This window comes from Oncorhynchus tshawytscha, linkage group LG07 (genome assembly GCF_018296145.1).
Source record: "Oncorhynchus tshawytscha isolate Ot180627B linkage group LG07, Otsh_v2.0, whole genome shotgun sequence".
NCBI lineage: Eukaryota > Metazoa > Chordata > Actinopteri > Salmoniformes > Salmonidae > Oncorhynchus > Oncorhynchus tshawytscha.
In genome coordinates, this window is record NC_056435.1 from 8,144,586 (window position 1) to 8,161,903 (window position 17,318).

At 42.5% G+C, this 17,318-nt stretch overlaps 1 protein-coding gene across 1 annotated transcript in view; it reads right to left on the reverse strand.

Annotated features, from left to right (window-relative positions):
* LOC112253843 (pinopsin-like) overlaps positions 1–16,905 on the reverse strand; it is a 23,733-nt gene extending 6,828 nt beyond the window's left edge. Inside the window, exons 1-2 of the mRNA XM_024425875.2 lie at positions 15,929–16,905; positions 151–476 (exon numbers count right to left, since the gene is read on the reverse strand). Of these exons, the coding sequence (XP_024281643.1) occupies positions 151–476; positions 15,929–16,298 (696 nt within the window). The 5' untranslated portion in view covers positions 16,299–16,905. The remainder of the gene's footprint in view (positions 1–150; positions 477–15,928) is intronic.
* Positions 16,906–17,318: the final 413 nt, after the last annotated feature.

The following is a 17,318-nucleotide window of genomic DNA, read 5'->3' on the forward strand; positions in this document are numbered from 1 at the left end:
CACAGGTAGATGATTACAGTTTTCAGAATAAGAAGTGTTTGCGTGAAGAGTAGCGAATAAACAGAATATGTGAAGTCTAAACATGGCACGCTGTGTTTGATTTCAAACCATTTTTCATTTGAACCCATGTGGACAGGTGGGACAGCCTACCTGTTTGACAGCATAGAGCAGCCTCCCGTAGCAGTAGACCATGACCAGCACAGGCAGCCCCAGACAGAAGATGAACAGGCAGATGATGTAGGAGTGAGACTGGGGCGTCTGGGATGTCCAGGTGACCGAGCAGCTGGTCCCGGCCCCCTCTAGGCCGTAACTACTCCAGCCCAGCAGGGGGGGCACTGTCCAGAACAGGGAGTAGAGCCAGGAGCCCGCCACGGCCAGCAGAGGCTTACGGTAGTCGGGGGCTTGCTTGTTGTACACGGTTAAGGTGCTGTAGCGGTCATAGGAGAGGAAGGCCAACGAGATTAGCGACACAATTCCTGAGAGATGGATAGAGAAAGAGAGGGAGGTAGGGAGAGGAGGGAGGGAGAGAATGAGAGAAAGAGAGACAGACAGAGGGAGAGAGAGAGACAGACCGAGAGAGAGAACAAGAGGGATGGTGGTAGACCGTGATTACCCATGGATTGTTGCGAGACAGTCACTGAGACAGATTATGGTGCACTGGCAGGCTACCCTTAAAACAGACCAACTGCATGCGTTCCGTTTGGCTTTTCTAAACTGAGCCTTAATACCCAAGTAAATGATCACTTTTGAAGGGCGAACATATGAAATTCCCTATTTTAAGCAGCTCCATGAACACATCACTGTGTGCATTACAGCATTGAAGAGGAATATTGCAGCCCCTGCAAATATGAAAACAGTACTGTAGGTTTCAGTTACATTTTGAAAGCAAACTGCCTTCAGTAGTCTAAGTCCAGTGGGATCTGTGAGAAGTTGTGCACTGTAGTATGTTATCAGCTATGAGTGACAAGTCCAGTAATCACACGCATATGGTCCTCTATACCGGATTTCTACACTCTTAGATAAAACGTTTACAAACGGGTTCTTCTGCTGTCCCCATAGGATAACCCTTTTTGGTTCCAGGTAGAACCCTTTTGGGTTCCGTGTAGAACTCTCTTTGGAAAGGGTTTTTACACGGAACCCAAAAGGGTTCTACCTGGAATCAAAAAGGGTTATCCTATGGGGACAGCAGAAGAACCGTTTTAGGTTCTAGATAGCAAGATTTACCGGATAATACTTTAATTTAGCCACTTAAAAACCCCAAACATATTTTATCACTTCAAGGGGAATATCATATGATGCTTGTACTGTATGTATTTGTATTTGTATTTATTATGGATCCCCATTAGCTGCTGCAACTCTTCCTGGGTTCCAGCTAAATTAAGGCAGTTTATATCATTTTAAAACATTACAATATGTTTACAGATTTCACAACACACCCTGTGCCCTCAGGCCTCTACTCTACCACTACCACAAATCTACAGTACTAAATCCATGTGTATGTATAGTGTATGTGTGTGTGTGTGTGTGTGTGTGTGTGTGTGTGTGTGTGTGTGTGTGTGTGTGTGTGTGTGTGTGTGTGTGTGTGTGTGTGTGTGTGTGTGTGTGTGTGTGTGTGTGTGTGTGTGTGTGTGTGTGTGTGTGTGTGTGTGTGTGTGTGTGTGTGTGTGCCAATGTTTGTGTTGCTTCACAGTCCCCACTGTTCCATAAGGTGTTTTTTTATCTGTTTTTTAAATCTAATTTTACTGCTTGTGTCAGAAACCTGATGTGGAATAGAGTTCCATGTCGTCATGGCTCTATGCAGTAGTGTGTGCCTCCCATTGTCTGTTCTGAACATGGGGACTGTGAAGAGACCTCTTGTGGCATGTCTTGTGTGGTATGCATGGGTGTCCGAGCTGCGTGCCAGTAGTTTAGACAGACAGCTCAGTGCATTCAACATGTCAATACCTCTCATAAATAACAGTTGTGATGAAGTCAATCTCTCCTCCACTTTCAGCCAGGAGAGATTGACACGCATATTATTAATATTAATATGTGCAAGCCACGTTACATGTCTCAAGCCTGCAAAGTCTTCTACAATTATAAATACTTATAAACAGTAAATAAATACTAATATAAATACTTATAAAACACTTACATGATTATAACTTCCTTTGTAATTATAATATCCTTGGGTGAGTTTAAACCTACAGTGCACGCCCAATTTTTCAGTTTTTGATTTGTTAAAAAAGTTTGAAATATCCAATAAATGTCGTTCCACTTCATGATTGTGTCCCACTTGTTGTTGATTCTTCACAAAAAAAATACAGTTTTATATCTTTATGTTTGAAGCCTGAAATGTGGCAAAAGGTCGCAAAGTTCAAGGGGGCCGAATACTTTCGCAAGGCACTGTAAGGTCCTACAGTTGACAGTGCATGTCAGAGCAAAAACCAAGCCATGAGGTCGAAGGAATTGTCTGCTGAGCTCCGAGATAGGATTGTGTCAAGGCACAGATCTGGAGAAGAGTACCAAAACATTTCTGCAGCCTGGAAGGTCCCCAAGAACACAGCGGCCTCCATCATTGTTGAATGGAAACGGTTTGGAACCACCAAGACTCTTCCTAGAGCTGGCCACCCGGCCAAACTGAGCAATCTGGGAAATAAGGGCCATGGTCAGGGAGTAGACCAAACACCCAATGGTCACTCTGACAGAGCTCCAGAGTTCCTCTGTCGAGATGGGAGAACCTTCCAGAAGGGCAACCATCTCTGCAGCACTCTACCAATCAGGACTTTATTGTAGAGTGGCCAGACGGAAGCCACTCCTCAGTAAAAGGCATATGACAGTCCACTTGGAGTTTGCCTAAAGGTACCTAAAGACTCTCAGACCACGAGAAACAAGATTCTCTGGTCTGATGAAACCAAGATTGAACGCTTTGGCCTAAATGCCAAGCGTCACGTCTGGAGGAAACCTGGCACCATCCCTACGTTGAAGCATGGTGGTGGCAGCATCATGCTGTGCGGATGTTTTTCAGCGGCAGGGACTGGGAACTAGTCAGGGTTGAGGAAAAGATTCACGAAGAAAAGTACAGAGAGATCCTTGATGAAAACCTGCTCCAGAGCGCTCAGTCTTTGAATGTCCTTGAGTGGCCCATCCAATTTTAAAATAAGGTTGTAACATAACACAATGTGGAAAAAGTCAAGAGGTCTGAATAATTTCGGAATGCACTGTATGTAGCCTATCTGCAATGTAGTTTGGGAATCCCTCTTCACTGACAGAATTAGACCACAGAAACAAGCTAGGCCACCCAGGGTGTTTTTGATTTGTGTGTGTGTGTGTGTGTGTGTGTGTGTGTGTGTGTGTGTGTGTGTGTGTGTGTGTGTGTGTGTGTGTGTGTGTGTGTGTGTGTGTGTGTGTGTGTGTGTGTGTGTGTGTGTGTGTGTGTGTGTGTGTGTGTGTGTGTGTGTGTGTGTGTGTGTGTGACAAGATGTTATCATCAGGGCTTTTGTAGTATCCCAGCTCAGTGAGCGTGTTCCTGCTGAAAGACCTTCTCTTCCTGTCTAACCCAGGGGCAGGTTCCTGATGCATAACCCAGGACAGACAGGGACATCTCAATCTTGGAAACAAATAGATAGGGGGAGTAATACAAGGAGCCACTCCAGACACCATATAGCATCAAAGTTGTTAGAGTCAAGGTGATCGTTCCCACAAAGAAAGCCGGTCTCCAGCCACCGCTCTTCCTTGACAAGTCTATTATGGGAAGTGAAGACACGCATGCAGGTCCATGCACACACCCACAGACAAAAACATGCACGTGGACACACACACAAGTGGGAGAGAGAGACTCTCAGGGCGTCTACAGTAAAGGCCCCTGACAGGGCTTGTTTTCACATCACATATCAACGAAATGAGAAAATAGATGAGAAAATACATTTTCCTTTCATATAATATTTCTCACCATCATGGCAAGTTAAGTGTGTGTGTGTGTGTGTGAGTGTGACTGCGGTATGTGTGTATAGGGGTATGAGGTGCTGTGTTGAAATGATGCATTTGCTGTAAATGAGTCACTGCATCACTCCATATGTTCCACTGTAATTACTGCATTATCAGATATGATTTAATTGACAGCTGATCAAGTGGTTCATATTATGCATTTGGAATAAGACACTATGCGAAATGCCTGCAGGGTATTAGCAACATGTACAGATGGCTTAATCAAATCCCAAAGTTGAGCAACTAAAGTGTCAAAATCCCTCTTATTCCCTACTGATACTCCTATCACTGCCATCAATTACATCGGTCCATTATCTGTCACAGTAGCTAGTGGTATACTGTGTTCTGTATTCCATCCTACCCAGAACCGATTCCAGCGAATGAACACAATGGATCAACTGAAGTGATACTGGTTATAGCAGTGTGTGGATCTTTCTTTTCTTCTATGATATAATCTAATTATTTCCACGCACCTGTAAAAAGTCAACTCAGATGCTCCAGTGCTTTTCATACAGTGAATCACACAATGGAAAATGTCACAGATGCTCTGTTCGCTGTGAACGTTTGCTTCCCCCATCAGTTACTTAACCTGTCTATGCTAATGACAACTATTTACAGAGCCCAAACAGGAACCCCCTATGATCCTCCAGCCCCCTGTATAATGAAGACACACAGATGATTAACAAAACCCCCTGTCACGGTTACCCTGTCCAGCCAAGAGGAGAGTATACAGCCCAAACTGACTAATCTCTACAAGCAGTAGCATGCCCACCCATCTTAATTAACTCTCTCTGTCTTCAGGCTCTTCACACACAACCCCCAGGCCCAACAATTAATATTCATGTAATTTATTATATGTTAATAAAAAAAGAATAGCCAATCATAATTCTAGGTAACAGAAAAAAAAAATTGTTAATTATAATTCTAGGTAATAGAAAAAAATAGTTAATTATAATTCTAGGTAATAGAAAAAAATATTTAAATATAATTATAGGTGATAGAAAAAATATTTAAATATGATTCTATGGTGTGGATTATGGTCATATATTTTGAGAAATTGATAATTGTGTTGGACAATTGGACATTATAATGGTAATGTTATGTCAATGTATAGGTCTTAAAGTTGAAATCATTGAATAGAAATATACATTTTGCTTGTATATTGTGGAAGATTTAACCACACAGTTCATCTTGGTTCTATCATTTGTTTTTGGAGCGGTAAACTGGGAAGCCAGTATTCATTAACTACAGTTGAAGTCAGAAGTTTACATACACTTATGTTGGAGTCATTAAAACTCGTTTTTCAACCACTCCACAAATTTCTTGTTAACAAACTATAGTTTTGGCATGTCGGTTAGGACATCTACTCTGTGCATGATGCAAGTCATTTTTCCAACAATTGTTTATAGACAGATTATTTCACTTATATTCACTGATCACAATTCCAGTGGGTCAGAACTTTACATACACTAAGTTGACTGTGCCTTTAAACAACTTGGAATATTCCATGGCTTTAGAAGCTTCTGATAGGCTAATTGACATAATTTGAGTCAATTGGAGGTGTACCTGTGGGTGTATTTCAAGGCCTACCTTCAAACTCAGTGCCTCTTTGCTTGTCATCATGGGAAAATCAAAATAAATGTTTTAAAAACACAGCAGAAAACAATTGTAGACCTCCAAGAGTCTGGTTCATCCTTGGGAGCAATTTCCAAACGCCTGAAGGTACCACGTTCAACTGTACAAACAATAGTATGCAAGTATAAACACCATGGTACCACGAAGCCGTCATACCGCTCAGGAAGGAGACGCGTTCAGTCTCCTAGAGATGAATGTACTTTGGTGCGAAAAGTTCAAATCAATCCCAGAACAACAGCAAAGGACCTTGTGAAGATGCTGGAGGAAAAAGGCACAAAGATATCTATATCCACAGTAAAACAAGTCCTATATCGACATAACCTGAAGGGCCGCTCAGCAAGGAACTGCTCCAAAACGGCCATAAAAAAGCCAGACTACGGTTTTCAAATGCACGGGGGACAAAGATCGTACTTTTTGGAGAAATGTCCTCTGGTCTGATGAAACAAAAATAGAACTGTTAGGCCATAATGACCATCGTTATGTTTGGAGGAAAAAGGGGGAGGCTTGCAAGCCGAAGAACACCATCCCAACTGTGAAGCACGGAGGTGGCAGCATTGTGGGGGTGCTTTGCTGCAGGAGGGTCTGGTGCACTTCACAAAATAGATGGCATGATGAGGGAGGAACATTATGTGGATGTATTGAAGCAACATCTCAAGACATCAGTCAGGTAGTGAAAGCTTGGTCGCAAATGGGTCTTCCAAATGGACATTGTGTCACATGACGCTAGAGAGGCGAAGCAGGTACGGGGAGTCAAACATTTAATGTAGAACGGACATGGAATGAGACAGGAACAGCGTCAGCAAACGAGTAACACAGACAAAAACACTCAACGCTGCAGCGGGAACAGAACTGGGGAACTGACAAGTACAGGGGAGGTAATAACAGGTGATGAGTGAGTCCAGGTGAGTACAGGTGAGTCCAATATGCGCGTGACGAGGGAAGGCAGGTGTGCGTAATGGATGATAGGAGTACGCGATGCAGGGCAGCGAAACAGGAACAGCATCAACTAACGACTAACGAGTAACACAGACAAAAACACTCAACGCAGAAGCGGGGAACAGAGCTGGGGAACTGACAAATATATTGTGGCGGTAATAACAGGTGATGAGTGAGTCCAGGTGAGTCCAATATCGCTGATGTGCGTGACGAGGGAAGGCAGGTGTGCGTAATGGATGATAGGAGTGCGTGATGCAGGGCAGCCTTGCGCTCTCAAGCACCGGGGGGCAGACATGACACAATGACCCCAAGCACACTTCCAAATGGCAAAATGGATTAAGGACAACAAAGTCAAGGTATTGGTGTGGCCATCACAAAGCCCTGACATCATTCCTATAGAACATTTGTGGGCAGAACTGAAAAAGCGTGTGAGAGCAAAAAGGCCTATAAACCTGACTCAGTTACACCCGCTCTGTCAGGAGGAATGGGCCAAAATTCACCCAATTTATTGTGGGAAGCTTGTGGAAGGCTACTTGAAATGTTTGACCCAAGTTCAACAATTTAAAGGCAATGCTACCAAATACTAATTGAGTATATGTAAACTTCTGACCCACTTGGAATGTGATGAGAGAAATAAAAGCTGAAATAAATCCTTCTCTCTACTATTATTCTGGCATTTCACATTCTTAAAATAAAGTGGTGATCCTAACTGACCTAAGACAGGGAATATTTACTAGGATTAAGGAATCAGGAATTGTGAAAACCTACCTCTGACCCCGACCACACACATCAGCTGTTTAAAATACATAAAATCGTGGATAAGCTCAAACTTTCTGAAGCTCAAAATGTGCACCTTACAAATCCTCGCTTGGCTTGGCTCCCTCCTGTCTCTCTGACATGCTACACATCTACACCCACATCCGCAGCCTTCCATCCTCTGACTGAGGCTTACGGGTCACCCCCCCTCACCAGACTACACTCCATGGGGGATCGTGCCTTCCCTCTCTGGAACTCTCTCACCTCTGAACTCCCCGATTCCGACTCCATCCAAATCTTCAAAAACAACCATTTCAGACTAGCATTCAGCCTATAGCGTTTTAAACCGTCTAACTCTTTTTATATATTTTTTCTACCTATCGTATTACAGAGGTCATTCAAGTAGCCTCTCGATTTCAACAGCCTTCATGAGCTTGACTTTGTTATTGCTGTTTTCCCCCATGTATTAATTATCTTGCTATTTTTGGAGTACCATGCGCCTTTGTTGTAATGCATTTGGCTCTAAGTCTTGTCATGTTTATTTTGGCTATTTTATGTTTTACTCTGTAAGTGTCCCTAGGTATCTTGAAAGGCACAAATATATTATTATTATTATTATTATATAAATGCTGCTGCAAATGAAAATGTTGCTGTAGGAAGATGCTGGGGCTGATTCTTTAAAACGGACCTCTGAGCCCCGACTGGTAATCTTTCAACATACGTTCACTAATTTATCGAGCTGTGAGAAAGCGGTGTGAAATTCAGAAACAGCCTGGCTAAACTCTGTAGCTCGCAACAGTGGGCACATGCTGCATGCCTGTCATTACAGATTGGATATTCAATCTACTCGGCTCCGCTCCCCAGTTACATTTCTTTGACTCAATCAGTGCAAGGCACACAATCACACTCCCTCCTTCGAGGACCAGAGGGCGGAAAAAGACGCTACAGCAGCAAGGCCAGTGATTGGCTCTTCCCTCTGGTTGACCCCTAGGGGAGCTGACCTGTCAGTGCAGATGAGGAAGCGGCCGAGTTCATCCATGTCATTTAACCCTCTTCCCTCCACCAAGAGACTAGAGAGACAGTCAGACTCAGACCATGGTCCGTTTATCATGCCCAGGTTTCTCATATGTCAATATTCAATATTGAATTCCATCTAGAAATCTCATAGGAGTCCCTGATTGTATATAAAGCAACATTTCCCCTCTTGAGAAACCTCCGTGCCAAATGATACATTATGAATTTCCCAAGGTTTTCATCGATTAATTTGCCCTTTCATTGTTTTATTTGGTATCTCATCAACCTATGGGTCGCCCTTACAGAGTAATTATATTTTCTCACATGTATCAGAATGCAACTATCTCAATATGACTATTTTCTATAAATAGATCCACAATAAACAGTGAACCAATACCGATAACTTACCAAGCTATAGTATGCATCCAGTAATTCACACTGAATGTATGTGATACATATATCAGTGGGCATTACATACATTCTTAATATATAATTCAATTAGATGTATGGAGTCACAAGGTGCCTTCGGAAAGTATTCAGACCCCTTGACTTTGTCCACATTTTGTTATGTGTTCTTCTAAAATGTATTAAATAGTTGTTTTTCCCTCATCAATCTACACACAATACCCCATAATGGCAAATTTATTTTTTTAAATTAAACTGAAATATCACATCTACATAAATATTCAGACCCTTTACTCAGTACCTTATTTTTTAACATTTTTTAAATTTAACTAGGCAAGTCAGTTAAGAACAAAATTTTATTTACAATGACACCCTAGGAACAGTGGGTTAACTGCCTTGTTCAGGGGCAGAAAGACTGTAACGGCTCTCTTCTATCTCCTCCTCTGACGAAGAGGTACTAAGACCAAGGCGTGACAAAGACAGATTTTCACATTTGTTAGCTCGTGATTCGACCTAGCAACCTTTCAGTTACTAGCCCAACCTTTGGCAGTGATTACAGCCTCGAGTCTTCTTGGGTATGATGCTACAAGCTTGGCACACCTGTATTTGGGGAGTTTCTCCCATTCCTCTCTGCAGATCCTCTCAAGCTCTGTCAGGTTGGATGGGGAGCGTTGCTGCACAGCTATTTTCAGGTCTCTCCAAAGATGTTTGATCGGGTTCAAGTCCGGGCTCTGGCCGGGCCACTCAAGGACATTCAGAGCTGTGTGCTTAGGGTCGTTGTCCTGTTGGAAGGTGAACCTTCGCCCCAGCCTGAGGTCATGAGTGCTCTGGAGCAGGTTTTCATCAAGGATCTCTCTGTACTTTGCTCCATTTATCTTCTCCTCGATCCTGACTCCTCTCCCAGTCCCTGCACTGAAAATCATCCCCACAGCATGATGCTGCCACCAACATGCTTCACCGTAGGGATGGTGCCAGGTTTCTTCCAGACGTGACGCTCAGAAATCAGGCCAAAGAGTTCAATCTTGGTTTCATCAGCTCAGAGAATCTTGTTTCATATGGTCTGAGAGTCTTTAGGTGCCTTTTGTAAAAAATCTGGTCACTCAACCATAAAGGCCTGATTGGTGGAGTGCTGCAGAGATGGTTGTCCTTCAGGTTCTCCCATTTCCACAGAGGAACTCTAGAGCTCTGTCAGAGTGACCATCTGGTTCTTGGTCACCTACCTGACCAAGGCCCTTCTTCCCCGATTGCTCAGTTTGGCCGGGCGGCCAGCTCTAGCCAAATTTGACAGATTGATGTTATTTTTTTTATTGAAGGAAAGCTTCTAAATTGCTTTCAACACTTCATGGACATTTGCATTGCATAGCGGTGGGTGCAATGTAGAGGCGGTTAGCCTAACATAATAATTGGGGGTGTGGCCTATTGTGGGGCGTGTCTTTCAATTGGTTATTTTTGGCCACCCGTGCAAGTGAATTCCATTCCAGGTAATGTGTTCTGTATTTTGTTTTTCATGATTATATGTTTACTGCCAGCACTAAACCTTAACTGATATCTGTGTATGTACTGTGATACTAAAGAAATGGTCACAATTTGCTTAAAATAAGTCTTATTTAAAGAAAGTGTTTTGAGTTATGGAACCAACTTAATACAGTATCTTGACTTCCGGGAAATAGATTTAATTGTTTGGAACCCAATTGAAGTCAATCCGATAGTTAATTCCAAAGTGAAAAATCAACTTGGTAAAATTGTGTTGTATATTAGTTAGTATTTATGTTATTTATTAGGTTTAACCAAGTTGAGTTTTGAAAGAAATAGGTTGCAACTTGAAATCTAGTTTTTTTTAATAATCAAATATAACAGTTGGCATTGAATCATATATTTGGTTTCAACAAATATACTTTTTTTCAATTGAGGAAACCTAACTCATTTACTTGTAACATTTTTGGGGGTTGATCCAAAGAGTCATTTTTTACAGAGTACATACTGCCTTTTACATTTGTATGTCATTCTATGTACTGTACATACAGTCACTTTGGGTTTAAATCTAAAGCAGCCATTACACCATGCTTTGAACCATGATGACATGTGTAATCTCATCTTCCAATCTCCCACCATCTCCATCCCATGTTAGTTCATTTCTGTGAGCGTTCTTCCTACATTCCAGAAGGTCCTCCTCACAGCACAGGACAGCATGTTCTAACCTAAAAGCTCTTTTTAATCATGTCTATCAGCGCCCCTCCAGATTACAGTCGAAAACAGAGATTTGGGCCCTGCCACGCTTGAACACAGGACAAAAGATCCATTCCAGATAAAGATAAATGTTTATGGTTGTGCAGAGGTGTGTGGATCCCTTCTGTTTGGAGGCTGTTTTTTGGAGAGTAGACCTAAACGTTTGTGGTTGTAGTCTATTTTTGGAGAAGAGTAGACGTTCGGGAGCTGTTTTTGCTTCAGACCTCCACTTTCGGGAATGATTGGTTAGCGGATGGCCGGGAGGCTAGGTTCGGAATGAGGACCCCACTCAACAGCTGTAGCCCATTACGTCGCCATCTGCCAAGTGACTTTGCATGGTAACCTCTCTTAATTTAACTACCCAAGATGCTTCAGAGGCCCAGGTCGTCTGTTAATTATTCAACAGTAGTAGGGGCATAAAGTCTAAATGATTGAACATTATATTATATGATTATGCAAGGTGCGTCCACTTTGCTCAGATTAAAGTTCCTACATCTATATTGATCTCATAACTAACAGCATATTACTGACCACTGCAGTGCAATTTGTGTACACGTCTTCTGCAGAGGGTTTCAACTGCGCACAGTATGGCACATAGAAATATAGTTACTCTTCCTGCTTTACTTTGTGGTCACTGGTCCACCCATCATGGCACATTGACTTCAATGGGGATGCCGGTTCTAGTAAGTTTATTTCTATGGTATCCCACCACCCACCACCTGCAGTGGAGTTAAGCTAAGCCCTGAGCACTACTGAGAAACAGGGAATGGATGGAGAGAGTGGGTGGGGCTGACTTTGTGCTCGGTGCGGTGTGACTCACAGAGGGAGAAATGTCTTGGTATTTCAGTGGCCATTCACAGTTCACACGCCATCCTGCAGATTCCATCTCAAAGGTTGAGGTCACCTTGGTGGACCAATAGTGACAACCAGCGGAGAGGAGGCTGGATGGCAATTTTTAACCAGGGGAGGAGTATAGGGACTTGTAGGTGAAAAAATGTCTCATCTTCACTGTGTCATTGTGGAATGGGCTGCTGTTCTGGAAAACCTACCCACACCTCTATTGGGTACATTTTGTCCACTAAAAGGCCAGGGTGTAAAATGAATGTGGTTTGGAGTTTCTGGATTCTGGAACACCATGTGGCACCCTTGGCACCCTAATAAATTAACATAACACTTTGACATCAACACTATTATGCTCCAATAGAGGGAAGCATTGGTATAATCCAGTAGTGTAACCCCTCTCAAATACTCATATTCAAATCAAAATCACATTTGATCTGTCACATGCACCCAATACAACAGCTGTACACTCTTAGGAAAAAGGTGCTATCTAGAACCTAAACTGGTTCTTTGTATGTCCCCATATGAGAGCCCTTTGAAGAACCCTTTTTGGTCCCAAGTAGAACCCTTTTTGTGATCCATGTAGAACCCATTACACACTTTTTCTGTGTAAAGGGTTCTACATGAACCCACAAGAGTTCTACCTGGAACCAGAAAGAGTTCTCCGATGGGGACAGCCAAATAACCTTTTTGGAACACTTTTTTCTACGGGTGCAGACTTTACCGTGAAATGCTTACTTATGAGCCCTTTCCTAACAACGCAGGGTTAAAAAGTATGACATTTGCACCAAAAAAAGAAGAATTAGTAACACAATAAAATAACAATAACGAGGCTATATACAAGGAGTACTGAGTCAATGTGCAGGGGTACGAGGTAGTTGAGGTGACTGAGGTAATACAGTATGTACATGTAGGTTGGGGTAAAAGGGACTAGGCAATCAGGATAGATAATAAACAGAGTAGCAGCAGCATATGTAAAGAGTGTGAATGTGTGCCTATGTGTGAGTGTGTGTGCAAGGCATCAATATGCATGTGTATTTTGTGTGTGTGTATGTGTACGCATGTGTTGGAATGTCAGTGTAGTATGTGTGCATAGAGCCAGTGCAAGAAAAAGGGGGTCAATGCAGATAGTCTGGGTAGCCATATGATTAACTGTCTTATGGCTTGGGGGTAGAAGCTGTTCAGGAGCCTTTTGAGCATTTTTTCGCTCCAGTACCGCTTGCCTTGCGGTAGCAGAGAAACCAGTCTATGACATGGGTGGCTGGAGTCTTTGATACCACCTGGTATAGAGGACCTGGATGGCAGGGAGCTCTGCCCCAGTGATGTACCCTCTGTAACGCAGTTACAGTTGCCATACCAAGCAGTGATTCAGTCAGTCAAGATGCTCTCAATGGTGCAGCTGTAGAACTTTTTGAGGATCTGAAGACCCATGCTAAATCTTTTCAGAGGCATTGTTGTACCGTCTTCACGATTGTGTTGGTGTGTTTGGACCATGATAGGTCCTTTGTGATGTGGACACCAAGGAACTTGAAGCACTCCACTACAGCCCCGTTGATGTGAATGGTGGTGTACTCTCCCCTCCATTTCTGTAGTCCTGTAGTCCACAATCAGCTCCCTTGTCTTGCTGACGTTGAGGGAGAGGTTGTAGTCTTGGCACCACACTGCCAGGTCTCTGACCTCCTCCCTATAGGCTGGCTCATTGTCGTCAGGGTGATCAGGCCTACCACTATCGTGTTGACTGCAAACTTAATAATGGTGTTAGAGTTGTGCGTGGCCACACAGTCTTGGGTGAACAGAGAGTGCAGGAGGGGACTAAGCATGAACTCCCGAGGGGCCCCCATGTTGCGAGTCAGGGTGGCGGATGTGTTGTTGCCTACCCTCCCCACCTGGGGTTATTTATAATGGTTTATAAATATTTTATAAACTGTTCATTTCTAGTTTGTAGTTCTATAATAAACGGTTGTCATAAACAGTTAACCCATTGTTTGAAATCGTGAGCTCGTTAGCTGCTTGTTAAATAATCAGCTCAGAAAATAAGAGCTTGCCCGTGACACAATTACTCCAACAGTTGATATTACTGAAAAAAAATCCATGACCTGATTGGTAAACACACAAAGGCCCAGAAGACTCTCCTTATCTTGTATTCTACCTAACAACTGCAGAGGGTAGCCTAGCAAGCCAACAGCCAGGCAGGGCTATGGCCTAACAGGTCCTGGGCTCAGTGCTCTGCTCTGCCAACACACCTCAGCCCGTTTTCAAAACACTCGGGTCATGTGATGTCACAAACACTGAGAATTGCTCTAGTTTTGCCCCTCAAACCAGAGACAAATGGGCTGGGCTGAGAGAAATTCTAGAAGGCAGAGATACTCCGAGTCGATATTGAAGGAATTCACCTTGACCACACTGACAAATTGTGGAAAACAAACATTATTTTCTATTGACCCCCCCCGTTGTAAAAAAAAAAAAAAAAGCGGATTTTATGTTGTACAGAAATAACAAAACATACCGAAAAGTTGCTGTATTGTTCAATGCACAAGTAACCAGGTCAAAAATCCCGACCTACACTTCGCAATGCTCCGACATAGGGATATACAGCCTGCAAGAAGAGCCGCTGATTTTGGGATTGTATATCGATTAACTCTCCTTAAATGATGATTTATTCGTTTTAGTCTCTGAATCGTTTAATCAAACTTTTCGCCACCAGTTCCTGATATCAAGGCACAAAAGCTACAATCTGTCTCCGGAAATAGCCTAGAGTGCATGGGCACACATGTCGTCTCAGTGCCGTACTCTTGACTCCAGCTGCAAAGAGGCTTTGGCAGACTTATTGCTGAGACAATTTGTTCTACATTTTTGTGGTAAAGAGCAACATAGCAGGCTGTAGAACATTGGTGGAATAATATAATCTCAGGGTAGCTAGAAGACGTAACAAATTGGCATTTCAAGAAACAGGACATGGTTATGCATTCTCCTTTTTTAATATTCAATGATAATTAAATGATAATGATATTCAAATCCTGGCATGCACTCACTTCTCAATTCCCCTCACGTGTGCACCTTTTGTGGAAAGCTTTGTGGTAAAAAAAAACCTCTTGGGGCAATTAGGAGTAGTAACAGAATGGCATTTGAAGCAACAGGGCAACCTTATGCATTTGTCCTTTTTGATATCGAATGATATTGAATGATAATAATGATATTCAAAGCCCACCCTCCCTCCTCAATTCCCCCCCTGAGTGCACCTTTTGAAAGTGTGTTCATCCCCACTCCTCCTGCTGAACTTTAATCTCCATTTGATTTACAGAGAGTGAGTCCCACATCATATTTATTTATACTGTATTCTATTCCAGGCTCGTCATATAACTACTGCTGTACACTGCTTTTCTACTCATATTACTGTCCATACACACCATATATATATATACATATATATATTTATGTTCCTGACATGGACATTGCTCATTAGATTTTTTGGGATTATGTATGTATTGTATTGTTAGGTATTACTGCACTGTTAGAGCTAGAAACATAAACATTTCGCTGCACCTTAACGTCTGCAAAATATGTGAGCACAACCTATACATTGCATTTGATTTGATTTGGATTCTAAATAATGGACTTTTTTTGTAGGGGCAAATCAAGTCTCAATCCCTCTCTTTCTCTGTTTGACATGGCAGTGAGAGTAGAGAAGCAATAACTTCACACGTCAGAGGACTGCAGTCACAATTAAACTGATGTAAATGCTGACAAAACACTATCCATAAGACAATTCTGCTGTATGTGTGACATCAGGAACAATTGTGGGCCAACACGGTCTTGTGGCACGCAGGAGATCCGAAAGTGGAAGTCCATCACTTCGCTCCAATAATTTAATCTCTGTACCCCACACTGCACCTTTCATCGGCAACATTATGTGATACAAATTACCTACAGACAATCCCTAGTTCAGGACTCTCCAACCCTGTTCCTGGAGAGTAAACGTCCTTACGCAGCTGATTCTGATTATTAGCAGGTTGATAAGGTGAATCAAATCTTTGGCACCATGATTTCCTTAAACACATTGATGAGGCATCGAGGCTTTGATTGTGTAATTGTGAAAAACATATAGTTACTTTGGTGACTATTTTGTTACGTAACAGCTTACTTAGCTCACCGAAACAAGAGTTGGCGAAGCCGTACCACATGCACCCGTGCTTCCCGTACAGCCAGCGTGCCTGTAGACTGGATGCGAAGCTGAGCGTGGTGCCACAGAGGCACACCAGCATGTCACTCACGCTGATGTTCAGCAAAAGCATGTTCACAGGAGTCCGCAGAGTTTTGAACTTAATAAACAGGATCAATACCACCAGGTTATTGATGAAACCAAAAACCATAATAGATCCAAGGAAGACGGACATCACATGGTGTCCGGTCCGAGACAGTCTTTTCGCAGGGGGCTCGTTCCATTCTTGATCCAGAGAGCTCAGTGGATCCTCGATGCTTCCATTAGAGCTGAAGTTGAAATTAGCCACCTCGGTATACATCGTTTGCAGTGATCCACATTCGAGAATGTTTCACATGGAGATACAATTATAATATTTCAACCGTCAGTGAACAACAATAGGCAACAGCATCACGTTTTCAATTGGCAATATCAACTGCCGACAGAGTTGTAGGCTAGAGGTGGTAGTATAGAGCCCACGGTAAAAAACTTCAACTTCATTTTCTGAACATGAATCCAGACTCCTTGTATCCTCAAGAGGTGCAAAACAGGCTCATTCCGCTTGAAAACCGTAGTAGACAATTATGATGTTGCAAATTGGAGTTAAAAATAATGTTTAATTGAAAGATAAATAGTAATGATAAATCAATAATAATGATAAATCAATAATAATAGCCACTAATATCCGATCAATCCAGATGAATCCAAACAGGAATCAGGTCATCACCATATAACACTTGCGTAAAATACACTATACTTGCGTAAAATAAAACTAGTCGAAGCATTATAATAAGATTATTATTAGAAGGTTACTTTAGTTGACTTGTCTCTCTCCAAAAGCTATGGCACAGACGAATACAATCCAATGGCACTTCTCTTCTCATAGCTCCACCACATTCTGATTAGAACGCATAGACTGAGCGCGCGTATTTTGGTTGGCCTTCCTTTAGTAGTGCCAATGGGTTGCGTTTATCTGTCGCGAAGGCGACTAGAGCGTAACATAATGACGCAATAAAAAAATCTACCGCCTACCAAGCAGAGAGACAAGCATTGTTGCCTTCCTCTTGTGTGCTGGTGTAACTCCCCCATTCCCTGACAGGTGAGTCATTTCTGAGATCTATCACGCAAACAAGTCCAAGGGGGACAAGCCCCTGGTAGCCTATTTTATGGTGGGTAAGCAGGAACTTCAACTACCAGTGGTCATTATGATTAATAACACTAAACTAATTCCATTCCTATTGAATTTATTAAATAAGTTATTTACAAATGACACAAACCCAAATGTAGGGTTTGTTCTACACAATGGCATAGAAAGGTGTTTCATGTTTCATGTGTTCGTTTT